The sequence below is a fragment of the Acartia tonsa genome, chromosome 14, assembly GCF_053477335.1.
Source record: "Acartia tonsa isolate MP-2025a chromosome 14, ASM5347733v1, whole genome shotgun sequence".
Taxonomy (NCBI): Eukaryota; Metazoa; Arthropoda; class Copepoda; order Calanoida; family Acartiidae; genus Acartia; species Acartia tonsa.
In genome coordinates, this window is record NC_137273.1 from 29,066,406 (window position 1) to 29,093,676 (window position 27,271).

The 27,271-nt window shown below is 32.5% G+C and overlaps 2 protein-coding genes across 4 annotated transcripts; both read right to left on the reverse strand.

The window, feature by feature from the left end:
- Window positions 1-676: 676 nt before the first annotated feature.
- On the reverse strand, window positions 677-14,859 carry LOC145305579 (lathosterol oxidase-like). Of its 3 annotated transcripts, none has more exons than XM_080147268.1 (11): window positions 14,705-14,859; window positions 11,188-11,251; window positions 10,440-10,515; window positions 8,730-8,772; window positions 7,271-7,366; window positions 5,720-5,801; window positions 5,233-5,324; window positions 4,423-4,521; window positions 3,797-3,875; window positions 2,910-3,010; window positions 677-1,675 (listed from the first exon to the last, which is right to left on the reverse strand). In XM_080147268.1, exons 1-11 carry the CDS (start codon window positions 14,824-14,826, stop codon window positions 1,624-1,626), a joined length of 906 nt encoding a protein of 301 aa, XP_080003394.1. In that variant the 5' UTR covers window positions 14,827-14,859; the 3' UTR covers window positions 677-1,623. The 3 variants fall into 3 exon arrangements, with proteins under 3 accessions (XP_080003394.1, XP_080003397.1, XP_080003396.1); XM_080147271.1 differs by lacking the exon at window positions 14,705-14,859 and adding an exon at window positions 11,808-11,861; XM_080147270.1 differs by lacking the exon at window positions 14,705-14,859 and adding an exon at window positions 11,295-11,365.
- A 5,973-nt stretch (window positions 14,860-20,832) lies between these two features.
- Window positions 20,833-26,658, reverse strand: LOC145305526 (uncharacterized). The gene is made up of 5 exons (XM_080147161.1): window positions 26,566-26,658; window positions 23,743-23,840; window positions 22,816-22,929; window positions 22,107-22,202; window positions 20,833-21,268 (listed from the first exon to the last, which is right to left on the reverse strand). The coding sequence occupies exons 1-5, from the start codon at window positions 26,587-26,589 to the stop codon at window positions 21,145-21,147; spliced, it is 456 nt and encodes a 151-aa protein (XP_080003287.1). The 5' UTR covers window positions 26,590-26,658; the 3' UTR covers window positions 20,833-21,144.
- Window positions 26,659-27,271: the final 613 nt, after the last annotated feature.

Below are 27,271 nucleotides of genomic sequence, written 5' to 3' on the forward strand. Positions count from 1 at the left end.
TAATTTAAGACAAAAAATTACTTTAAAATAAGAGATCAACAAAAAAAACGATTGCATGTCTAAATTTTACGGATCATTTTACATTTACTACTTACAAAAGCACCGACTAGCTATATTTTTAAATCTTAAAAGTTAGGACACGTTCTTTAGGCATTCCTACCTGGTTTATTTCAAAATTATAAATACTTAAGATAGCTGAATAATTTTTGATAGGGTTGGCAATCCGACCAATTTTTTAAGCCGTTATTTTAATAACGGATTCGGATTGTTAATTGTTAGACTAAAGTTAGCGTCTTGAGTTTTTATGGTCCAAATAAATATTTTAATTTTTAACAAAGTTAGGTTAGGTTAGGTTGAGTAAGGGAAAGAAAATTGCCGCTGTAGTGACTTGAAATAGGAGAAAAGCTACTGTGAAAATATGGAAAATTAATCCCTTAATTTATTTTAAAAAGGGCCTGTTAAACTATTGCTAGAATCCGGAATCAACGGATTAATCCATTTCATTTTTGGGCGGATTTTTTGTAAGAATCTGAATCCGGTCCAAAAATTGGACGGATTGCCAACCCTAATTTTTAAAACTTTAATAGTTATAAAAATATTATTTTTACATTCGTTGTGAAAAACAAATTTTCTTTTTAAATTTTAGAGTAGTTGTGCTATACTAATTAAAAAATACTTTGATTTGATTTAATTTATTTATGAATAGATATTATATATAAATATTTATTTATAACAATAACATTTATTTAATCTAGAGTATTTTAGATTCCCTAACAAGACCAAAAACGGCTATAACACGCAAAAATTAAAGGAAAAATTCTTTAAAGAGGGTGATTTTGTAAAATAGCATATTGCATCAACATAATAAGATGATCACAAATTACGCAACCTTGCCTCAGAGACGTGCACAAAGTGGGTGTAACCTCCCCTCTGGTAGAAATTAAGGTGTTTGATACACCCGCATGCCGTGGGGGGTGTCAATAATTTTTTTAATTTACCATTTTAGGGACACTTTTGTGAGAGTGGATGACTGGATGTGCCCATCCCCATAAAAATACATCCCTCTCTGTAATACAACCCCCACGATTTTGGCTTAAACATCCATAAAAGCGAAGCTCTGAAATGGTAGGACAAACGGGCATTAACACTTATATAGTGTCAGAACTGAATAATTAGCAAATAAATGAATAAGAGTCAAAGCAAAATTACGAGTAAATTTGTTGAAAAACTTCTTGACACAGGATAATGTTTACGGACATACTTACATTTTTAGGACTCGATTATAGAGTTGCTTTGCTTTTAATATTGTTCTTTGTTGTCCCAGGAATCAATATACCAAAAATCAGAACAATCGGATAATTAGATCACTTAAAATAGGATCAAATCGTTTTCATTATTTTTACTTTCAAGATTAGGAGTGAAGAAACCGGTTTATTAAAAAAATTATCGTATTATATCCAGTTTTCTACGAATATAAAAATGTACAATCATAAGATTAAAACCTGTTTTTTTGGCCCGTGCCTTTGGCATCTCGGGACTAAAACAACTGGTTTTAATCTTAGTATTGTACATTCTATATTCGCGGAAAGCTGTTTATAATACGATGCGAGAAATACTGATTATTTATTCTTTAGCAACAATCTTGAAGGTATCCAAAGTCATCCAGAAGCTTGGTCTATAAAAAAAAATTCATTTTATTAAAAAGCAGTAATTTTATAAAAAGAACCTGTTCATCTCTAAACTGATTAAGTTCTTCATTTTAGGAAAGCTTCACAAAGGTCCCAGGATAGTTTTAGGCTATATTTCTGCCCCCTTCCTCTTCTAGTAAATAAGTAACCACCTAATTTTTGGAGGAAGATAATTTTTTTTCTCGTTTTCATTCGAAACCGATTATTATCCGGTGGATTAGAACTGGTTCTCATACATGCGAAAAAATTATGTCTAGAATCGTATTATATCCAGTTTTCTACGAATATACATTATATATCTGCGCAAATCTGTTTATAATGCGATGCGAGAATTAACTATTATCAATTTTCATGTTTGTCTGTCTACCTATCAATCAAGCTTTCTATCTAAGTATTTGTCTATATACCTACCAGTCTATTTATCTATCATACAATCTACTTTTCTATTTTATATCAATGAATCAATCTACTGTATGTTTATCTACCAATAAAGATTTCTATCTTTTTGTCTATCTATCTATCAATCAATCTATGTGTCTATCTATCTATCAATTAATCTCTCTTTCTTTCTATCTATCAATCAATCTATGTGTCTATCTATTTATCAATCAATCTATTTGTCTATCAATCAATCTATGTGTCTATCTATCTATCAATTAATCTATGTGTCTATCTGTCTATCAATCAATCTATGTTTCTATCTATCTATCAATCAATCTGTGTTTCTATCTATCTATCAATCATTCTGTGTGTCTATATATCTATCAATCAATCTATGTGTCTATCTATCTATCAATAAATCTATGTGTCTATCTATCTATCAATAAATCTATGTGTCTATCTATCTATCAATAAATCTATGTGTCTATCAATCAATCTATGTGTCTATCTATCTATCAATAAATCTATGTGTCTATCTATCTATCAATAAATCTATGTGTCTATCTATCTTTCAATCAATCTATGTGTCTATCTATCTATCAATAAATCTATGTTTCTATCTATCTATCAATCAATCTATGTGTCTATCTATCTATCAACCATTCTGTGTGTCTATCTATCTATCAATAAATCTATGTGTCTATCTATCTATCAATCAATCTATGTGTCTCTCTATCTATCAATCAATCTATGTGTCTATCTACCTATCAATCAATCTGTGTTTCTATCTATCTATCAATCAATCTCTCTGTCTATCAATCAATCAATCAATGAATTTACTTGAGTAGAATAGTATAATCAGGAACAGTAATCTTTTTGAATTCTTCCAAACTTCTTTCTCCATTCTTTCTGGCACATTCAGCGCAGAAACATCCTTTAGCCTAAAGTTGAAAAAGAATCAAGATTAGTATGTATTAAAACTGACTCCATTTTAAAGTTTGATAGTTATTCATCGTATTTTCATAATAATGATAATGTGATCAGATCATTATATTGGCAGGATAATATTACAAAATGCGATACTTAATTATAAATAAAAAATCGTATTGTAATTTATGCATTATCTTTCAAAAAAACGATATTAGTTATTTATCGCTAAGTATTATAGACAGCTATCCACATATATTGAAATGAAATATTAGTGAAAACCAAGGTTAACAAAACTTGTACTAGTTTTATGGTTTTTATTTTAATGTTTGTGGAAATTTTTCTATAATGCTATATACGATTTTTCAGTATGACTGAGAACTGGTTCTAATCCAGCGGATGTTAATCGGTTTCATGTAGACAGACACACATATGTCCTACTACTTTGGCAGATAAACATTTAATTACTGCATAAAAGATATGACAAATATTTTCAAAAAGTCTGATATTCAAGTTGAGAAAATACTAAACCCCCCCACTTAGAAGATGATGAGAAGTCCCTCAACAGATTATGACGTCATATGAAAGAATAGGCAATGAAAGGTCAGTATGCACTGTATTTGCCTAATGGTAAAATTTATGCTGGCCTCTCATTGGTTATTATATCGTATGACGTCATAATCTGTTGAGGGACTTTAATCATCTTCCCCCACTTCCCTTATTTTCAAATTATTTTTAAAATGAGAGAATGGGGTTTGTGTGTACGCTAGACATTATTAGGGAAAAGTACAAAAACTAACCTCAGGGTACATAGTACCAAAGAGTTGGTCCCAAATCTTGAAGAAAAATCCACAATGGTAGGGGGTGTTCATAGAACTTCTAAACATATAAAATAAAATATTTAGATTTTAACTGTTTAGTAGCGAAGCTACTCTATAATTCACTTTGTCTGTGACGAAGCCCAAAATACATAACTTTTGCACCACGTCGTCTTCCTGTGACGTCATAAAATTAGGGAGCTGAGAGGAGAAGTGGGAAAGAAAATTCCTAAAAAAAAAGATGAAAAATATGACGTCAAAGGAAGACGATGTGGTGCAAAATTTATGTATTTTGGGCTTCGTCTTGTCTGTCTGTCTGTTTGTCAGTTAGTCCTTACCGCTATGGGGGAAATGTGATTTTCTCAGTTACTATTCAAGATAAAAGTTTGATTTTTTTGTGTGAAGATTCCCTGTATCAATGAGCGTCCATTATGTAATTTACTTTGTCCGTCAGTCTGCCAGTCATGCTACCAAATACAATTATTAAAAACTATAAAAGTTGAACATCCATAGAGAGCCAATAGTTTTGACAGGCCAGAGCAATTTAAGTGTTGGTTGTCTGCAATAGTTTGGATGTTATACTGTATTTGGACAAAAAAAAACATTACCTAGCGTGGTGGGCATAATGTTGGAAGCTGGTGTTGATAACTCCATTGTGGGGGGAAATAAAGCTGTGTTCATACCCGCAGTGCAGATATACACCATAACTGTTAGTTAAAACAATAGATTTATTACTTATAGATGTCCAATCAGGCGCAATAATCCGTAAGAATTAAGAATCATATGACTTGGTAGATATAATTGTCCTATGCAAAGCTTTATCCTAAGAAATTCAAAGTTTATAGCTGACTTGTTATATAAATGAAATAAATGAATAGCAGCCCTTTTGTGTACAATTTCTAACAGATAATGTGGTTGGATTATTCTGCCTAAAGGAGATTGAATATCTATATTTCTAGGAACTTGTATATTTGATGATGAAACCTACATTGTATTGAAACAGTCAGCGCAACAGACCTTATCCTAATTTATAAAATAGTAAGGGTTTTTTGTCTGTAGCTTAAGATTTCAATAACTACTGAACTGATTGAGTTCTTCATTTTAGGGAAGCCTCAAATAGGTCCCGGGATGGTTTTACACTATTTTATTTTTAGATTAGGATTTTGGATGGGTTTTAGGCTTTTTATTAGTCCCCTCAGTACCTCTCCTTTGATGTTAGAGGCGATGACTCTAGTATAACAGAAACAGAATAGTATTCCAAATTGTTACAGGAGTTTTCATGCAAGCCAAAAACATTTCTAAATATTTATGTCTTCTATTCTATCTTTGTCATCTGTCTATCTATCTATCAAACCATATCATTATTATCAATCAATAACCAATCAATCAAACTATCTATCTATCTATATTTTTATTACCAGTAGAATAAAAGTCCAAATTGTATAAAAAGTAGGTCCATGTTGATAGGGAACAGTAGGGGCAAGACCAGCAAAGGTGAGGAGCGGAAAAACTAAAATAAAAATAAATAGAATTCATGAAGAAATATAGGATTGCCCAGAGAGGCCCGGACCAACAAAACAGGGTTTAATATATGATTGTCATTTTATTATTCAAATGAAATTGTCTCTAATACGATAATGTAAATGATTTTTAAGTATAGCTTAGAACCGGTACTAATCTATAAAATTCATGGAGGGATTGGACATTAGATGCAATATTATGTTGGTACCTAAAGTAATAAACTTAACTAATTAACTTGGTCACTTTTATTAGAATTGATCTTGATTTAAACTATCTGTTTGCAAACTTTTTCACCAATAATTTAATCAGAAGGGATGATAATTGTCATTGGGGATGTACATCAATTTATCATCCATTGTCTTATCCCCAAAGATGTTAGTTTACCTGGTCAACAGGTTCATCAGCAATCACAGAGAAGGGAGAGGGATTATGGAATACATGGTGATGCTTGTGATGTCTCCACCATCTAGGTAGATAGATTTCATCAATAGATTCATCAATAAATTTATTGATAGATTCATTGATAGATTCATTGATAGATTCATCGATGGATTTATAAATAGATTCATTGATAGATTCATTGATAGATTCATTGATAGATTCATCAATAGATTCAGCGCTAAATTCATCGATGGATTCGTCGATAGATTCATCAATAGATTCATTGATAGATTCATCGATAGATTCATTGATAGATTCATTGATATATTCATTGATATATTCATTGATAGATTCATTGATAGATTCAATGATAGATTCATTGATAGATTCATTGATAGATTCATTAATAGATGCACCGATAGATTCATTGATAGATTTCATCGCTAGATTCATTGATAGATTCATCGATGGATTCATCGATAGATTCATCGATGGATTCATCGATAGATTCATCGATGGATTCATCGATAGATTCATCGATGGATTCATCGATAGATTCATTGATGGATTCATCGATAGATTCATCGATGGATTCATCGATAGATTCATCAATAGATTCATCGATAGATTCATCGATAGATTCATTGATAGATTCATTGATAGATTCATTGATAGATTCATTGATAGATTCATTGATAGATTCATTGATGGATTCATCGATAGATTCATTGATAGATTCATTGTTAGATTCATCGATAGATTCATCGATAGATTCATTGATAGATTCATCGATAGATTCATTGATAGATTCATTGATAGATTCATTGATAGATTCATCAATAGATTCATTGATAGATTCATCGATAGATTCATCGATAGATTCATCGATAGATTCATCGATAGATTCATCGATAGATTCATCGATAGATTCATCGATAGATTCATCGATAGATTCATCGATAGATTCATCGATAGATTCATCGATAGATTCATCGATAGATTCATCGATAGATTCATCGATAGATTCATCGATAGATTCATCGATAGATTCATTAATAGATTCATCAATGGATTCATCGACAGATTCATCAATAGATACTTAATTAGATACATAAACAGATACATCAATATGAAAATAAATAGATACAATGATAGATGCATTAATAAATACATCATTTGATACATTGATAGATAAATGGATAGATAAATTAATAGATACTTAAATAGATACATAAAAAGATTCATTTATAGATACATATCAGATACATTGATAGATATAGTAATGGATACATTAATTGATACATTGATAGACACATTGATGGATACATTGATAAATAAATCAATAGATACAGCATTAGATTCATCAATAGATTCATCAATAGATACATTAATAGATACATCAATAGATATTTTTATAGACACATTAATATATACATCCATAGTTAAATTGATAGATACATTAATAGATACATCTTTAGATATAGATAGATGGATGCATCGAATAGATACATTAGATTTACTGCTATGCAAAAATGTATATCAATGGATACTTACTTTAAATCAATATGTCCTAGCCTATGATAACTGAACTCAAAGAAATCCGCGACCATCCAGGTAAAGAGCATTGTGCCAACATGGTAGGCTAGTGATCTAAAACATGTAAATTAGATAAGAATATATTTAATACCCTAGATGGGCTGTCATACAAAATAATCCGTCCAACTTAAAATGTAATGTCTAGCAGACGAACTTAATTGTCATATAATTTATTCTTATAATAATGCGAAGAATTTTTTTATGCAGTTTTGCAACAAATATACTTACAATTTTGTTTATACTTATACAATTATGTTCTCCGTTTTTAGTTCTGACACTCTAAAAGTGTCAATGTTTGTTTGTCCTAACGTTTTTTTTGCTTTTTAAAAGCGAAGCTTTTCTATAATTATGGTCGGTCCGTCCGTACGTCCGTCCGTCCGTCCGTAACGGATAGCTTTTTTCGCTAATTTAGGCATGTTAGAATTGTCCTATTGGTTTCAAACTTTGCATGGTGATTCCTGTAGTAGTTAGGTACGATTTAGAAAGCGTAGCAACTCTATAATCATTACCAGAATGTCCGTACGTCCATTTTAAACATGTTGATTTTTTTACTTTTTAACAACAAATTTTTATTTGATCTAATGATCCGATTTATCCGATTTTTGGTATACTGATTCCTGGGACAACAAAGTTACAATATCTTAAGCGAAGCAACTCTATAATCAAGACCTAAAAATGTAAGTATGTCCATAAACATTATTCTGTATAAAGCAGTTTTTCAACAATTTTACTTAAAATTTTGCTTCGACATTTATACATTTATATTCTGATTATTCAGCTCTGACACTCTAAAAGTGTCAATGTTTGTTTGTCCTAACGTTTTTAAAAGCGAAGCTTTTCTATAATTAGGGTCCGTCCGTCCGTCCGTCCGTAACGGATAGCTCTTTTCGTTAATTTAGGCATGTTAGAATTGTCCTAACGATTTCAAATTTTGCATGGTGATTCCTTTAATGGTTAGGTATGATTTAGAAATCGTAGCAACTCTATAATCATCACCAAAATGTCCGTACGTCCATTTTAAACATGTTGATTTTTTTTACTTTTTTAACAACAAATTTTTATGTGATCTAATCATCCGATTGATCTGATTTTTGGTATATTGATTCCTGGGACAACAAAGTATAATGTAATCAGCGAAGCAACTCTATAATCAAGTCCTAAAAATGTAAGTATGTCCATAAACATTATCCTGAATCAAGGCGTTTTTTAACAAATTTACTTACAATTTTGCTTTGACTCTTATACATTTATATTATTATTATTCAGTTCTGACACTATACAAGTGTTAATGTCCGTTTGTCCTACCGTTTCAGTGCTTCGCTTTTATGGATGTTGTCATCCTTGTTTTTTTGCTTTTTTGGATGATGTCATCCTTGTTTTTTTTATGTGAGTTTCTAGTAACCATATAATAGTATACCTGTCTCCCCATCCACAGAAAGCATAGCCATACCCATTGCTCGCTAAAATAGATAAAAAAAATTTTTAAAATTTATTTCTTGTATTTATTCGAATCCGGTGGGTAAGAACCGGTTCTCATCCATACGAAAAAACCATGTCTAGCATCGTATTATATCCAGCTTTCTACGAATATGAAAATATACAATCATAAGATTAAAACAAGGTTTTTTGGCTAGTGCCTTCGGCACCTCGGGGCTAAAAAAACTGGTTTTAATCTTAAAATTGTACATTCTATATCCGCGGAATGCTGTCTATAATACGATGCGAGAAATAACTATTACACCCCGCTACATCATTTCAACTTAATTTCCTCGTCAATAAATTTTTTACTTTATTTCAAGTTTGTCTCTCAACCATACTGAAAACTTATGTATAGCATCGTTTAACAGACAATTTTCCACGAATATCAAAATGAAAATTATAAATTAAGAACCTAATAATCTTTGATCTTTTTATTTTCCATTTTAATATCCGCGGAAATTTGTCTATAACAAGATGCGATAAATAACAATTCCTGAACTAAGGGCAAAAGGAAGTAAAAGGTGATTTGCGAGAGATATGGTGATATGACCCCCCCCTCTTAAAAGATTATCCCCAAATTCGTTTTTCAATATGGATGCTTATTTAGGATTTTCAGCAAATTTTTCATAGGGTTAAAATTTGAGGAGTACTTTTTTGGGGGGCGAAGCTAAGTACCATGATGACTGTCTGTCTATCTACCTAAATGAAAAGAGAGGGCAGGGCAGAAGGTAGCACAAACCTTCATTTCTATCTATCTATCTATCTACCTAAATGAAAAGTGAGGGCAGGGCAGATGGTAGCACAAACCTTCTTTTCTATCTATCTATCTATCTTTCTATCTATCTATCTATCTATCTATCTATCTATCTATCTATCTATCTATCTATCTATCTTTCTATCTATCTATCTGTCTATCTATCTATCTATCTATCTATCCACCTAAATGAAGACAGAGGGCAGGGCAGATGGTAACACAAACCTTCCTTTCTATCTATGTATCTGTCTATCTATCTATCTACCTAAATGAAGAGAGAGGACAGGGCAGATGGTAGCACAAACCTTCCTTTCTATCTATCTATCTATCTACCTAAATGAAGAGATATGGCAGGGCAGAAGGTAGCACAAACCTTCCTTTCTATCTATCTATCTATCTACCTAAATGAAGAGATATGGCAGGGCAGAAGGTAGCACAAATCCTTCCTTTCTATCTATTTATCTATCTACCCAAATGAAGACAGAGGGGAGGGCAGATGGTAGCACAAACCTTTCTATCTATCTATCTATCTACCTAAATGAAGACAGAGGGCAGGGCAGAAGGTAGCACAAACCTACCTTTCTATCTATCTATCTATCTACCTAAATGAAGAGAGAGGGCAGGGCAGATGGTAACACAAACCTTACTTTTATCTATCTATCTACCTATATAAATGAAGAGAGAGGGCAGGGCAGAAGGTAGCACAAACCTTCCTTTCTATCTATCTACCTGCCTAAATGAAGATATAGGGCAGGGCAGATAGTAGCACAAAACATTCCTTTCTATCTATCTATCTATCTATCTATCTATCTATCTATCTACCTATCTACCTATCTATCTATCTACCTATCTATCTATCTATCTATCTATCTATCTATCTATCTATCTATCTACCTAAATGAAGAGAGAGGGCAGGGCAGATGGTAGCACAAAACATTCCTTTCATCATCTGAACTATTTCATCCCGAACCTATAACAATAAATATTACAAGGATGACAACATCAATAAAAGCGAAGCTTAGCTCTTTTCGTTAATTTTAGAAATGTCCTATTGATTTCAAACTTTAAATGATGATTCCTTTCAGGTATAATTCAGAAAACGTAGCAACTCTGTAAAGATACCAGAAAGCCCGTACGTCCATTTAAAACATACTGATCTTGAACTTTTTAACAACAAATTTTTATCAGATAAAATTATCCGATTCTTTTTTTTTAATACTTATTCCTAGGACAACAAAGTAATGTTATAAGCGAAGCATCTCTATAATCAAGTTCTAAAAACGTAAGTATGCCCTAAACATTATCTTGTTTTTAAGTAGATTTTCAACAAATTCACTTACAATTTTGATTCGACATTTATACATGTATGTTTTGATTTTTCAGTTCTGGAACTCTACAAGTGTTAATGTCCTTTTGTCCTATCGTTTCAGTGCTTCGCTTTTATGGTTGTTGTTATCCTTGTTTAAATGCAAAGGCCTATGGTAGTAATACTTATAAAGCAACCATAAACTTTAATACCTAAAAGACAAACACCCCGTTTATTTCACAACATTTGTCTGAGAGTCCTCCTGACTATGCATGGTGAGTTTTATTTGTTTACTCTGACTCTTAGTAAAATTTCATGTTTTAAAATTGTACTTACTTTTTCAGGGGAAGGAAATTTTGGATTAGATTTGTAAATCCATTTCTCGTACGTTACATTACTCCTAAATAGATAGATAGATAGATAGATAGATGATAGATAGTTACCTTGCATAGTAATAGTAGAAGACTGGTGTAGACATGGTAAAGAGGAAAATAGTCTCCAACAAGGACATGTATGCCCATTAGTTAGATAGATAGATGATAAATAGATAGATAAATAGATAGATAGATAGATAGATAGATACCTTGCATAGTAATAGTAGAAGACTGGTGTAGACATGGTAAAGAGGAAAATAGTCTCCAACAAGGACATGTATGCCCATTAGTTAGATAGATAGATAGAAAGATAAATAGATAGATAGATAGATAGATAGATACCTTGCATAGTAATAGTAGAAGACTGGTGTAGACATGGTAAAGAGGAAAATAGTCTCCAACAAGGACATGTACGCCCATTAGTTAGATAGATAGATAGAAAGATAAATAGATAGATAGATAGATAGATAGATAGATAGATAGATAGATAGATAGATAGATAGATAGATAGATAGATAGATAGATGAATAGATAGATAGACAGACAGGCAGGTAGATAGATAGATAGATAGATGATAGAAACCTTGCATAGTAATAGTAGAAGACTGGCGTTGACATTGCAAACAGGAAAATAGTCTCCAACAAGGACATATACGACCATTAGTTAGATATAGATAGATAGATATATAAATAGATAGATAGATACCTTGCATAGTAATAGTAGAAGACTGGTGTAGACATTGCAAACAGGAAAATAGTCTCTAACAAGGACATGTAGGCCCATGAGTTAGATAGATAGATAGAAAGATAAATAGATTGACAGATAGATAGATGATAGGTAGATAGATACCTTGCATAGTAATAGTAGAAGACTGGTGTAGACATGGTAAAGAGGAAAATAGTCTCCAACAAGGACATGTGCGCCCATGAGTTAGATAGTTAGATAGAAAGATAAATAGATTGACAGATAGATAGATAGATACCTTGCATAGTAATAGTAGAAGACTGGCGTTGACACTCCAAAGATGAAAATAGTTTCTAACAAGGACATGTGCGCCCATTAGTTAGATAGATAGATAGATAAATAGATAGATAGATAGATAGATAGATAGATAGATAGATAGATAGATAGATAGATAGATAGATAGATAGATAGATAGATAGATGAATAGATAGATAGACAGACAGGCAGGTAGATAGATAGATAGATAGATGATAGAAACCTTGCATAGTAATAGTAGAAGACTGGCGTTGACATTGCAAACAGGAAAATAGTCTCCAACAAGGACATATACGACCATTAGTTAGATATAGATAGATAGATATATAAATAGATAGAAAGATACCTTGCATAGTAATAGTAGAAGACTGGTGTTGATATTGCAAATAAGAAAATAGTCTCTAACAAGGACATGTGCGCTTATTAGTTATATAGATAGATGATAAATAGAAATATAGATAGATAGATAGGGTACTACGTCAAACCCTAGATACGTCAAACAGTAGATGCGACAAACGCTAGACAGACAAACAGTAGATGCGTCAAACGATAGACAGACAAACGATAGATACGTCAAACACTAGACTACGACAAACAGTAGAATTTGCCATTTCGCGACAAACAGTAGAATTTGTAAAGTGCGACAAACACTAGAAGCGACATACGCTAGAATACCTATAAACTTATAAAATATTTATAATTTTTTTAGTTCATTAATACTAAATTTATATTTCTATCAATGCAGGAATCTAACTGGATAAGATAATTGACGTAAAAATCTATGTACATCACCTATAGCAAATAATAAGTGGTTGAAACGTTTGAACACTCAACTTATTAAACCAACCAATCATAATTCATTAAAGTAACAAAAGTTGTTTAGCCAACGATTAATAAAATGTTCTTATAAAACTTTGGGGACTAGTGTACTAAACAGCCCATTTTCCCCTCTCGCTCTGCTATCATTGTCCCTTCCCTGCAGAAAATGTGATATAGCAATGAAAAGGTGATTTTGCAATACGGTTAAAACTAAACCAGCATGTGATATTTTTTGTATTTATAGTCATTAACAGTTATACGATACATCAAAGAAGATTTATTAAATTAAGTCTAATATAATTAAAGAGATAAAGAATTTTAGTAATTTAAATATAATTATTTTTAAATGACATGTTTGTATAAAGTTATTTTACAGTTGCTTTGTTTAAACATCAAAGGGAGATATAAATGGGCGGAGTTATATACACTTAGGGTGAGCAATATTTTATGAGCATTAATTATTTGACCATTTATGACTTCGCCTTACAACACTTTTTCAACAGCGCAGCTATTTAGTAGTAAGTGTATGTATGTATATCTATAATTCTGACAATCCGTTGCTTGACTGAAACGTTTTACAGAAATCTTATTTCACCTAGGCCATGGGTTAAATCAAATAATATAAAATAATTTCAATTGTAATGAAATTTTTCTTTTTAGATTCATAGTTACAATACTTGTTTATTACAAGAGAAAAAAATCTTGCTTTAATGTTGCTGCACTACTTACTACTGTACATATGTTATTGTCCTTGTCTTTGAATCAGTACAGCGATTCATCTGGGGTCATTTGGAGGAAAAATAGGGGAATGCAGGCAATACTAATTCAAATTTAAATGGAGGTGTTGTCATCCCTTTACAAACCCCTACCACAGGCACTACTTTAAATAATAATCACCATATAATTTTAGTCAGTAATAGGCAATATAATTTAAATTCCACAAAATTAGTTAAAAACCTTCTGGACCTATATGAAGCTTTACTTTAAAGAAGAACCATATCAGTTTTGCTACATACAAAAAAGATTATTTCATTTTCTTTTTAAGTTTTAAAAAGAAAAAAATATATTTTTTTTTTTGGGGGGGGGGGGGGTAGATACCCTCCACAAAATTAGTTAAAAACCTTTCCTGTACACATATGAAGCTTCACTGTAAATGAGAACCATATCGGTTTAGCGGTTAGTGAGATCCATCGCTACAGACAAAAAAAGCGTATTACTTTACATAATAGGATTAATTCTAGCGTTTGTCGTATCTATTGTTTGTCGCCTTTAGAAAAAATCTAGTGTTTGTCATATTCTAGCGTTTGTCGCATTCTAGTGTTTGTCGTATCTAGCGTATGTCGTGTCTAGGGTTTGTCTGTCTACTGTTTGTCTGTCTAGCGTTTGTCGCATCTACTGTTTGACGTATCTAGGGTTTGACGTAGTACCGATAGATAGATACCTTGCATAGTAATAGTAGAAGACTGATGTAGACATGGTAAATAGGAAAATAGTCTCCAACAAGGACATATACGCCCATTAGTTAGATAGATTGATTTATAAATACATAGACAGATAGATAGATGATAGATAGATAGATACCTTGCATAGTAATAGTAAAAGACTGGCGTAGACATGGTAAAGAGGAAAATAGATAGATAGATAGATGGATGGATAGATACCTTGCATAGTAATAGTAGAAGACTGGCGTAGACATGGTAAAGAGGAAAATAGTCTCCAACAAGGACATGTATGCCCAGGTGCCTAGCAGCGAACCTGCATACTCGTTTATCTCACATAACATTCTTAACTCTGAAAACAAGGAAAACAAGTTTAATAATAGCAAAGCCTTTAAATTATATAATGTTCAAACGTTGAAAAAAAAGATAAAATAAAAACAAAATGCAAAATAAATGTAAACTTCAGCTTCGCAACTAAAAACAAAAATACATATCTCGTTCACAGCCTTAGACTTGACTAAAAATTAACCATTTTTTAGGTTTTTTTTGAAAATTGTTCGATTTGTAGAGGTATTTTTGGATTTTCTCAGGCTAGAAACGAGATATTTTGAAACTGACAAAAGTTCTACTCCTCAATGCCTTTCCTGGGAGCACCATGATGCAATGAATTTTCGACCTCAATAAGGGGGGGGGGGCCTCAAAATTTCAACGTGTTTGTGTGGTCTCAATTTTTGCCAAAAAAAATATTTTACATGGGTCATTTTTTTTGCAGAAATCATCCACATTTTGGCAAAAATTTTATCAACATTTTTCAAGAAAGTGACACTTTAATGATTATAAATCTAAAGACTTTCATTTAGAACACAGTCCTTATATAAAAGTAACATGATGTGTGTCTGTTTGAAGGTGCCGGAAAGCCGCTTATAACAAATAAAAAACAGCTGTTTCTGTAGCATTTAAATTCAATACTATGACAGGTAATTAATTGCCTTTATAAATTCTGTCACATAATTATATCATATCCATATTATTTTTTATGTTTATGTTAAGATAGTTAAGTTCTACATTAAAGAGAAGATTCAAATCTGTACCGGGGATGGTTTTAAGCTATTTAAGTCTTGATACGTTTTGGTGATATTTCTCTATCTCTTCCCTCCTCCTTCCAATTCAGAACCCAAATGGGCTAGGGGACCAGTAGCTATTTTCACTTTAAGAATCTAAAATCACTGTTTTATTTTGTTTTAACATTTATGAAAACTCATTTATTATTTATTACATTATCATTATTAAATCATCATAGCCGCATATTATTACAACAGCACATATTTAACATACATTATTAAACACTCCCCCACTTATTCTATTTATTTTTGCGAATATGAAACACTATGCTAATGTGAAAATATGTAGAAGTGAATAAACACCAATTTAATGAAAAATCCTTTCATATGCTTGTCTGACTTGTTTATAACTAAGTTGTACAGTGCAGTTGCAAATATAGAAATGAGGTAAAAAAATAAAGCAGACGATAAAGAGAGAAAGAGAGAGAGAGAGAGAGAGAGAGAGAGAGAGAGCGAGAAAGAGAGAGAGAAAGAGTGAGATAGAGAGAGAGAGAGAGAGAGAGAGAGAGAGAGAGAGAGAGAGAGAGAGAAAGAGAGAGAGAAAGAGAGAGAGAGAGAGAGAGAGAGAGAGAGAGATAGAGAGAGAGAGAGAGAGAGAGAGAGAAAGAGAGAGAGAGAGAGAGAGAGAGAGAGAAAGAGAGAAAGAGAGAGAGAGAGGGAGAGAGAGAGAGCAATAGAGAAAGTGAGAGAGAGAGAGGGAGAGAGACACAGAGAGAGAGAGAGAGAGAGAGAGAGAGAAAGAGAGAGAGAGAAAGAGAGAGAGAGAGAGAGAGAGAGGGAGAGAGAGAGAGAGAGAGAGAGAGCGCAAGAGAGAGAGAGAGAGAGAGAGTGAGAAAGAGAAAAAAAGGAAGGATCAAAAAATTAAAAAAATATAATAAAAACGTTTACTTGGTTGTGTAATACTAAAAAATAAAATGTTGGTTTTTACTAGTTAATGTGATTTTTGCTTTATATTATGGTTTAGATTTACAAAAGTAACAGGTTGTGTCAGAATTAGAATCTGAGTAGATCTTGTAGTGACCTACGGACAAAAATCTTCAACGTAGAGTTGTTACCTTCTTATTGAAAAGCTTAGCTATATAGTTAGGGTTATATCAGTTGGATCTTTTCATTAATTTTTACATGTTAGAATTGTCTTAATCGATTTCTAACTTCGCATGATGATTCCTATAACAGCTAGGTACGATTTAGGGAGAGCAGCAACTCTATAATAGTTACCGGGAAGGTCCGCACGTCCATTTAAAACATTCTTATTTGTAACTTTTTGACAGCAACTTTCAGCACGATATAACTATGTTTTAATTTTTGAAATAATGATGCCTAGGACAACTAGGTACAATATTGTAAGCGAAGCATCTCTATATTCAAATCTAAAAATTCAATATGTCCTTATTTCTGTACTATGTATTTTCACAATTTTGCAACAAAATTATGTATAATTTTCTTTAGACTTAGAAATTAATGTTCTACTTATAAAGTTCTGACACTCTAAAAGAGTTATTGTTCGTTTTTCCTTTCTTCTGATTTTAGAACTTCGCTTTTATGGATGTTGTCATCCTTGTTTCAGAAAGTCTAATAACCAATCACGAAACGATAGAATTAAGAAAAAATACCAACGTTTAGCAGCATAGTTATTCTATAATTTGGGTCGGCCCGTCCATAGGTCTGTTTACAGATAAAGTTTATTGTTAATTTGGGCATGTTAGAATTGTCTAATTAATTTGAAACGTGTCCTGATTCCTGTAAATGTTAGGTACAATTCAAAAAGCGTAGCAACTCTATAATTATTTATAAAAAGTTAGTATGTCCATTGTTGAATATGAGCAAACTACGTAAAAACGGACATACCCTTAAAATAGAGTGGCTTCGCTACTAAAAATTTCATCCTGGAATCAATACATATTTGTCTGATTATTCTAAGATGCATAGTAAGCTGATTATTGACAGAGATCTGAAGGGATAAGACAATGGACGATTAATTGATTTACATACATAAACAAAACTACCCATTCTGTAGATTATAATTATTGGTTAAAAAGAATGAACACTAATCATTTGAAACCAACCAATAAAATATAAATAAGTTAACGAACTTTTTGCGTCAATGTGGTTATAGAACTTTGGTTACCAGTGTAATTTACAGCCAAATATCTCCTCCCTCCCTGACAAAATTTTTAACGTCTTTTGTTATGATTAGTGTTAGGCCGTCAAAAGAAACGAACACGATAATTTTCACGTTATTCTGTTACTAAGAAGCTATTTAACAAACTAAATATATAAAAACAATACTGTACAACTATATACTCATATTTATTTTGAAAGATAACAAAAAAACAAGTATGACATCAATGCATAAAATACCCCCGGCCCCCCCCCATACACACACACACACACACACACAAACAAAAATAAGGTTTTATTTTCTTTGCCTAACCCCTGCGGGACTACATTGTACCCACTATAACCTAACCTAACCTAACCAAACCTGAGAATGAAAATGTAATAGAAAAACAAAAGATAAACTGTCCGCCCTATATTTTCAATAAATTTATTATAAATTCAAACATAGAATTATAGACCGACGAACAAAGTGACTTATAGTGCAGAAATTAAACCTATAAGAGCTTAAGGGAGGGATAGGACATTATTTTTTTAAATACGCTAGTCCCCAAAGTCTTAAATGAACATATTCTTATTCGTTGGCTTAACAACTTTGATTTGTTGGTTCATTAAGACGAGTGTCCAAACGTTTTAACCTCTAATAGTATTCAATAGAATTTTGTGTATCTTTATTGGTGATGTACACAAATTTATCGGCCATTGTTCTATCCCTTTAGATCCCTGAAAAATGAGCTGACTACCTCAGAAAGCGTTTAAGAAAATCACATCCCCCCCCCCAACGAACGGACAGAAAGACAAAGTTTTACTTAGAGTAGCTATGCTTCTAAAAAGATAACAACATTTACTTTTTAACCAGCTGTATTCAACTAATGTTTTTTAAGTTTTAAGGTTTTGTAAGAATTTATTGGAGCAAAGTGTTTTGTTTGTAAAATTGTATTTAAAATAAATATTACAATTACCTCGTAAGGGCATTATTCTCCTTAAATTTATGTGATCATCTAGAGAATACAAAGCAACATTCGCATGTAATGGGATGCGATACTCTAACACCCAAGGATATTAGGTTAAAACATCCATCAGACAACCAACTCTTTGGTTGCACGATCTTTGTCTGATAGGTCCTAACTGTGCATGGTAATGATTTGCTCCTGCTTATGGGCCAAGGCATTCCTCCTACTCTTATTATATTTGTCGCGCCCCTGACATAGCAGCAGTAGGAACCATTTTTAACGTATTTAGTTATGACGCAGTGTTGGTTATTTAAAATAAATATAGTAGATCTAGATTACTACTCTGAAAACTGGACCAATAAGAACACAGTGTATGAATAATTCTGCAATATTATTGGTTAGAAAATGTACACATTTTGGTAAGAAATGGTAATAATTTTTTCATTTCATCCACATATATTATAAGCTAGCTTTAAGAAAATTATGTCGTCAAAAAATGCATTGCTTATATTAATGGAATTATATGTTACTTATTATTAAGAAATATGTTAGTGTTTCTATTTCTTTTTATGATGGAACAAATATTGTGCAGCACATACCAAATTTGAGTAAACAGACGTACGAACTGTCCCTAATTATAGAGAAGCTTTAAATAAAGTATACTGTGTCCACCCAGGGATATATAGGGATAAGACAATTGCCGATAAATGGATGCACCTCAACAATGACGATTCACAAGATTACAATAAGTGGTTAAAACGTGAGGACACGTGTGGACAATCAAAATTCAAGAAAAGTCCCCAAACTTGTTAATCCAACGAATAAGAAAACGTTATTATGAAACTTTGGGGACTAGTTTAATAAACAGCCTAATGTTCCCTCCTCCCTGGTGTCCAGCTGTTCTTTGATAATTAAATTAAGTTTGAGTTCAACGTCCACCTTAAGCATTTAAAGATTCATGTAATTAGAATAGGAGCTACTCTACAAGAAAGCTCATCCGCTCGTCGTCGGGAAGGTGCTTGATTCAAATCTCGGCTCAACAGCGCGTCATAACTAAAGACAATGAAATGGTTTCTGCCCCTGCTTTCTCAGATGCGCGATATTAATACCTGGAGTAATGGTAATGCCTTGGCTTAAAAAAAGAAACAACAAATTACTATGCACAGTTAGGAATTTCAAACAAAGTTCGAACAATCAAAAAGTTGGTTGTCTATTGGGTGCACTTTAACATAAATGAGAGATTGGCTCCCCTTATATCCTTGGTTTTTGGAGCTGACTTCAAAGTGTCATCAGCCTCGCACTACGGAATTATTGACGAGGTTTCCTGAAATGGATTCTTGACAATAGAAGATCTACACTCTCTCTTATGTTAACAAGGATGACAACATCCATAAAAGCGAAGCTCTGAAACGGTAGGACAAACGGACATTCACACTTGTATAGTGTACGAACTGAATAAACATAATATAAAAGTATAAGAGTCGAAGCAAAATTGTAAGTAAATTTGTTGAAAAACTGCTTGATATATGATAATATTTATGGACATACTTACATCTTTAGGATTTTATTATAGAGTTGCTTTGCTTATAATATTGTACTTGTTGTCCCAGGAATCAGTATACCAAAAATCAGATCAATCGGATAATTAGATCACATTAAGTAAAAAAATCAACATATTTAAATTGGACGTACGGACATTCTGGTAGTGATTATAGAGTTGCTACGCTTTCTAAATCGTACCTTACTACTAAAGGAATCATCATGCAAATTTTGAAATCGATAGGACAATTCTAACATGACTAAATTAACGAAAAAAGCTATCCGTAACGGACGGACGGATGGACCGACCCTGAATATAGAAAAGCTTCGCTTTTAAAAATCAATTGAAAATAGGAGGTGGCTTTCCATGCCCTCTATAAGTTACAAAAGTCTTGAATGGGACAAAGAACATTTGTAAAAAATATAAATTTAATTTGGTCGCTAGGCAGTTGAAAAAAATCACTAACAGTAGTTTTGTAAGTAAATTCTTCGTTCGTGATTGTTTAGAAGGAATATTCCTACAAAAAGACATATGCCTATCTTACAAACAGAATATAAAAAAAATTGACCATAGCTACCATACGTATATTATAGCTGGGCTACTTATAATAATACGAAATTTAAAGTTTTAAATATATTTATTTTCTATCATTAAATAAATACATAAATAAAACATTTTAAATTGAATCACAATGTTGTTACTGAAATACAGAATGTAAAAAAGCAAGGTACATAGTATTAATCTTAATAACAGTCTTTGTTAAAACCCATTTTTTTTATTGCTTATTTAGGTAATGAAAAAAATAGCCCAACAGGGGCTATTCTGGGGTCAGATTTAAATGAAAAAATAAGGGGATGGGTTTTGCTTCATTTGAAGTCTAAGGTTTATTTTGGACATTTATAATTTCAAAGCAGATTTTCAAATAAATTTTTAACGTCCAAACAAAAGAGGGGCGAATAATAGTCCCTTGAGAAGACCGAGACCAGCAAGACCAGCAACGGCTGCGCCTACACCATCACCACCACCACCAGAACTTCCACGATCAGAAGCAGCACTGAAAAATAAACAGCATTAGTAGTGATAACAATCCGTCGAATTTTTGGGCCGGATTCGGATTCCGAATTTTTAAAGAATCCGTCAAAAAAAGTGGCGGATTCCTTGCGGATTCCGGATTCTTATTTTTGGCGGATTCCGGATTCGAATTCTGGATTCTAGCAATAATTTAAAAGGATTTTTAAAATTCTTAAAAAATTAATTGCTATATATGTCCTAAAAAGCAATGTTCTTGGTGTCCTCTATAATTCACTTCCGAGAATCGAACAAGATTTTAAAAGATATTATATAAAATGATGAAAATCTTTGCCCTCAAAGAGGAGGAGTTGAAAGAAAAAACTCAAGACGCTAATTTTAGCCTACCAAATAAGAATCTGGAATCCGCTATTAAAAAACGGATTCCGGATCCGGATTCCAAAATTGGCCAAAAATTGGGCGGATTCCGAATCCGGATTGCCAACCCTAAGCATTAGTATTACCTACAGGCAAACATATTTATTCATGTACTACTGCATAAAGACAACAGACAAAAAAAAACATCTGCAAGGAAAAAACAGACACACACCAAATGATTCTTATTTAGAAATTGTAATTTACTTGGCTGTTATTTGCATAGGATGCTAAATCTTTAAATAGTTATTTCATTCATTGTGTTATAAACAGCTTTCCGCAGATATAAAATTAGGCACGGGCTAAAAAAACTAGTTTTAATCTTATGATTGTACATTTTTATATTCGTAGAAAGCTGGATTTAATACGATGCTAGACTTAGTTTTTTCGTATGGATGAGAACCGGTTCCTATCCACTGGATTCGAATGAATACGAGAAAATATATTACCTATTCACTTTTCTGACGTAGTCTTTATACTCCTCGGTGTACACACATTTAGTTTCTCCATTTTCTTCAATATAACAACATTTTCCACAATTACTCCTAAAATAAGTCAACTTTAGACAATGAATATAGTACTGATATGGTTCTCCTTTTTAGAGTGGTAATTTTTAGTCTCTCTCCCTATTTAGATTAGCCGCGAGTTTTTCTATTTAAGTAACAGGATGATTGTCCCCATGTGTGTCTATCTGTCTGTAGCTGACAAAACTTCTAGATTTATGTCCAGGTAATATATTTATTATATTTAGTAGGTGGTTATCTCAACCCTCATAAAGAGAATGGCCTATGGAAAAAACACCCCCCCCCCCCCCTAAAAAAAAACCCAACTAAATTCAAATGTCGAGGTTCAACTTAGAACCCCCCCCCCCATGCTCAATTGCCCCTAGAGTCTTCTAGCCGCTAGTATATCTAAAATACATGTACAACCAACCAAGAGAGAGAGAGAGGGGACAGTGGACTGTTATTACACAAGTCCCCAAAGTTTTATAATAATATTTTCTTATTTGTTGGCTTATAACTTTTGGGACTTAAGGGAAAACTTATTGTTTGGTTTATTAAGTTGAGTGTTAAAATGTTTCAACCAATAATTTTACACTACAAAGAGGTAATTTTGTGTATCATCATTGTCTTGTCCCTTTAGATCTCTGCAACTGACCTGTGTTCAGGATATGCACTTTCCTGACAGTATGAATTCTCGCCATTATAGTAGTAGGATGTGCAACAGAGTTTCTGGACAAAACTATCTAAACAATAGTTTAAGCTGCTGTCCCTAAATTAAAAAAAAATATTGTATAAAAGTAACAGAATGTCTGTCGGTCTGTCTGTAGCTAACAGCTGGTTTTCGTTTACAGTGAATCTTATATTCCATAAGAAGTTTAAAGATATTTATAGTGAGAGGGTACCTCCTCCCTCCCAGGATATATCAACCCATGAAAAATACCCCCCCTCCCTTCTAATCTCCATAAGCCTCTAGGTGCATAGCCGCTAGTCACTTATCTATCCATCCGGAGACCTGCAGAAGGGGGGTGTTTCCATCCCCAGTTAATTCACCAGTCAAAGAACTTTTTAAAGAATTTTAAGAATGTTGATTATCTATAGAGTGGATATTTACATTTATGGGTGGTGATTACATCCCCGGCCCCTGAACTAAAATAAAACCCCTCTTGTGATTCATAATACACCCCCTAACACACCTCCCTACACACACCAAAAACATATGCACGCGCCTGTATCTATCTATCTGATTATCTAACTATCTATCTATACATCTGTTTATCTGTCCATCTGTCTACATATCTGTCTATCTATTCATCTGTCTCTCTACATAACTATCTATCTATCCATCTTTCTATCTAAATATCTGTCTATCTATACAGCTGTCTATCTATGTATCTATCCATCTGACTATCTCTACATCTGTGTATCTATCTATCTATCCATCTGGCTATCTATATATCTATCCATCTGGCTATCTATATATCTATCCATCTGGCTATCTATATATCTATCCATCTGGCTATCTATATATCTATCCATCTGGCTATTCATATATCTTTCCATCTGACTATCTACCTCTACTTACTCTGCTCTCTTGACAATACTATGAGCTTGATCTGCAGTAGTGGGAGATGAACCTGCAGCCACAAGGCTTGCTGCCAGTCCAAGACAAACAAATAATACCTAAAATCAATTAATAATCCTTAAATAAAAGTAACATGATATCTGTCTGTGTGTCTGTCACTAGCACAACCTTCTAAAGGTCAAAGTATTGTTTTCATATTGAAATAAAACCGAGAGACAATACAAATCTTAGAGTAGCTGCTCGTTGAAAACACGAATCTTGTTTATTGTAAATATGAAATTAATAAATTCTCTACTTTCTATTAGCTGTCTACGCCCCTAGAAGCCTCTATTCAACCCCCCTCCACATTTTTTTATGGGGTGATTTCTCATTGAAGGAATTATAGTTTTAAAAGAAAAGGGTAAAAGAAACTTTTTTTTTTTTTTTTGGGGGGGGGGTCAATTTTTCGGATCAGTAATATTTGACATAAAATCACTTCACATAAATTCATTTGACATAAAACATTTCACATAAAGTATCATTTGACATAAATTCATTTCACATAAAGGTACACTTCACATAAAAACCTTTCACATAAACTCATTTCACATTAAGGTACACTTCACATAAAGGTACTTTTGACATAAGGGTACACTTCACATAAAGGTACATTTGACATAAAGGTACATTTGACATAAAGGTACATTTGGCATAAAGGTACGCTTGTCATAAAGGTACACTTTACATAAAGTTACATTTCACATAAAGGTACGTTTGACATAAAGGTACATTTCACATAAAGGTACACTTGGCATAAAGGTACATTTCACATAAAGTAACATTTCACATAAAGGTACACTTCACATAAAGATACATTTCACATAAGATACATTTCACATAAAAACATTTTACATAAAGGTATATTTGGCATAAAGATATACTTCACATAAAGGGGACTATCCACGAACGAGAGCACATGATTCTAAGTACCTTCCAGCATTGATCCTAAGTATTTTCTGTCAGAATATAATAGGTCACCATATATCATTAATGTATTGATGAGAAAATTTATGTTTCACCATATTTTTTTTAGGTATTTTAATTGATTTTGAAAACTTTTATGAAGCTAATTCTTTTAATAAAATGGATATTTGATGATATATATGCGAATTCTCGTGTTATATAGATTGTAAAATAATCCATACTAGCATTAATTTAAACATACATATGAGATATAGTAAATGTGCTTTTAACTTTTTTTAATTTTTTTCATTTGACAACATGGACAATTAAAGACACCCCGAACTCAACAAAACGATTGATAGAATTTTGACTAAAAAACCTGAACATTTTTTTACTTTTCTTCAACTTGAAGTGGTGAAACATAAATTTTCTCGTCAATATATTAATTATTAATGGTGAACTATTATATTCTGAAAGAAAATACTCAGGATCAATGCTGGAAGGTACTTAGAATCACGTGCTCTTGTTCGTGGATAGTCCTCTTTTTTTACATATGGGTAAACTACACAAAAAATAAACGTTTCACACAAAGGTACATTTCACAGAAAGGTGCATTTCACATAAAGGTACATTTCTCATAAAGGTACATTTGACATAAAGGTACATTTGCCATAAAAGTACATTTGACATAAAGGTACATTTCCCATAAAAACATTTGACATATATTTTACAAAAAAAAACGTTTCATATAAAGGTATATTTAACATAAAGGTACATTTCACATAAAGGTACATTTCACATAAAGGTACATTTCCCATAAAAAAACATTTCACATAAAGGTATATTTAACATAAAGGTACATTTAAAATAAAGGTACACTTGACATAAAGATACATTGAACATAAAGGTACTCTTCAAATAAAAGTAAACTTGACATAAAGGTACATTTCATATAAAACTACACTTTGCATGAAATCATGTTTTTATAATTTTATACTGGTACCAAAAGTTTTATACTGGTACCCAAAGTTTTTTACTGGTACCCAAAGTTTTATACTGAGCTGGATCTTTAAATCGTTTTTATAGTGCGCTGAATCGGGGCGATTCAGAGGTGATTTGTAGGTGCGCTGGTGGTTAGCCACAGCGCGCCTATAAAACATTGATATTTAAAAGATTTTCGGCGCGGTGTTGTTAAATCGCTTGCGACACTCAATAAAATATCGATCCGCGCCAGTACAACTTTATTACATAAGCCGTGTCAGTAAGGCATTTTATGTAAAATTCCGTGTCAGCATGGTATTTTATATAAAACATTAATATATAATTTATTTTAAAAATAACTATAAAAATGTTTTCACAATAGTTTTGCAATAAAATATTAAAGTAATTAAAAAAAAAATATTTATTTATTAAATAAATCACCCCGATTTAAACCGGCAATGCCACTCGGTGAGTGGCCTTGCCGCGCCGGGACCGCGCCACTGCCCGATTCAAATCGCCCATGCAAATTCGATTTAAAGATTGATATTAATAATTTGATGGTGCGCCAAATGAATCGCCCCGGTTTAAATCACCTATAAACGATTTAAAGATCGAGCTCTGGTACCCAAAAATTTATACTTGTACCCAAAGTTATATACTGGTACCCAAGTTTTATACTGGTACCCAAGTTTTATACTGGTACCCAAATTTTATTCTGGTTCCCAAAATTTTATACTGGTACCCAAAGTTTTATACTATACTGGTACCCAAAAGGTTGTACTTTTTAAGGAATATAGATACTTATCCTTCAGCGATTATTGGGGGTTGGGACAACCTAACCACCCCCCCCCCCTAGAATATCTAAACTTTGGGAGAAACTCAATAAATTATTATAAATACCATAGTTTTTAGAGATGCTTCCATGTTGAAATCTATGTAGGAACTGATGATTTCTCATTTTGAAAGTTTAACTTTATATCCTTGCATACACACTCACACACACACGCACGCTAACCAACACACTCACATACACACACACTCCCCGCTTATTAGGCAAACCATTGACGTCATAGTCTAGATATTCTAGGGGGGGGGGGGTGGTTAGGGTGTCCCAACCCCCAATAGTCGCTGAATGATAAGTATCTATATTCCTTAAGAAGAACAACCTTGTCAGTCCAGTGGTATAAAAGATCCTAAACGTCATCCTTATATTGAATCGTTTTCATTTCTTTTTTGGTGAATTACCTTTTTCATTTTCTAGGAGCAAAGCTACTCTATAATTCTAAAAAATACATATATCCGTCCGTCCGCTCGTATTGGAATTTTCTTATCGTAATTTTTTGGGCATGTTAGAATTTTTAGAAATAGCATTGCCAAAATTGTATATAAATTTAAAAAATGTTGATTTGTAAATTTTGTTTTGATTACTTTTATCCTATCCTATTATATAAAGTAGTAAGTTTTTAGTCTCTAGTAAAGGATCTCGCTAACCATTGAACTGATAGGTTCTCCTTTACAGTGAAGCTTCTTATAGGTCCTTAGATGAATTTAGGCTATTTTTTAACCTTCAAAAAAAAGAGCCTCTAGATGCTAGGGACGCAGCTTC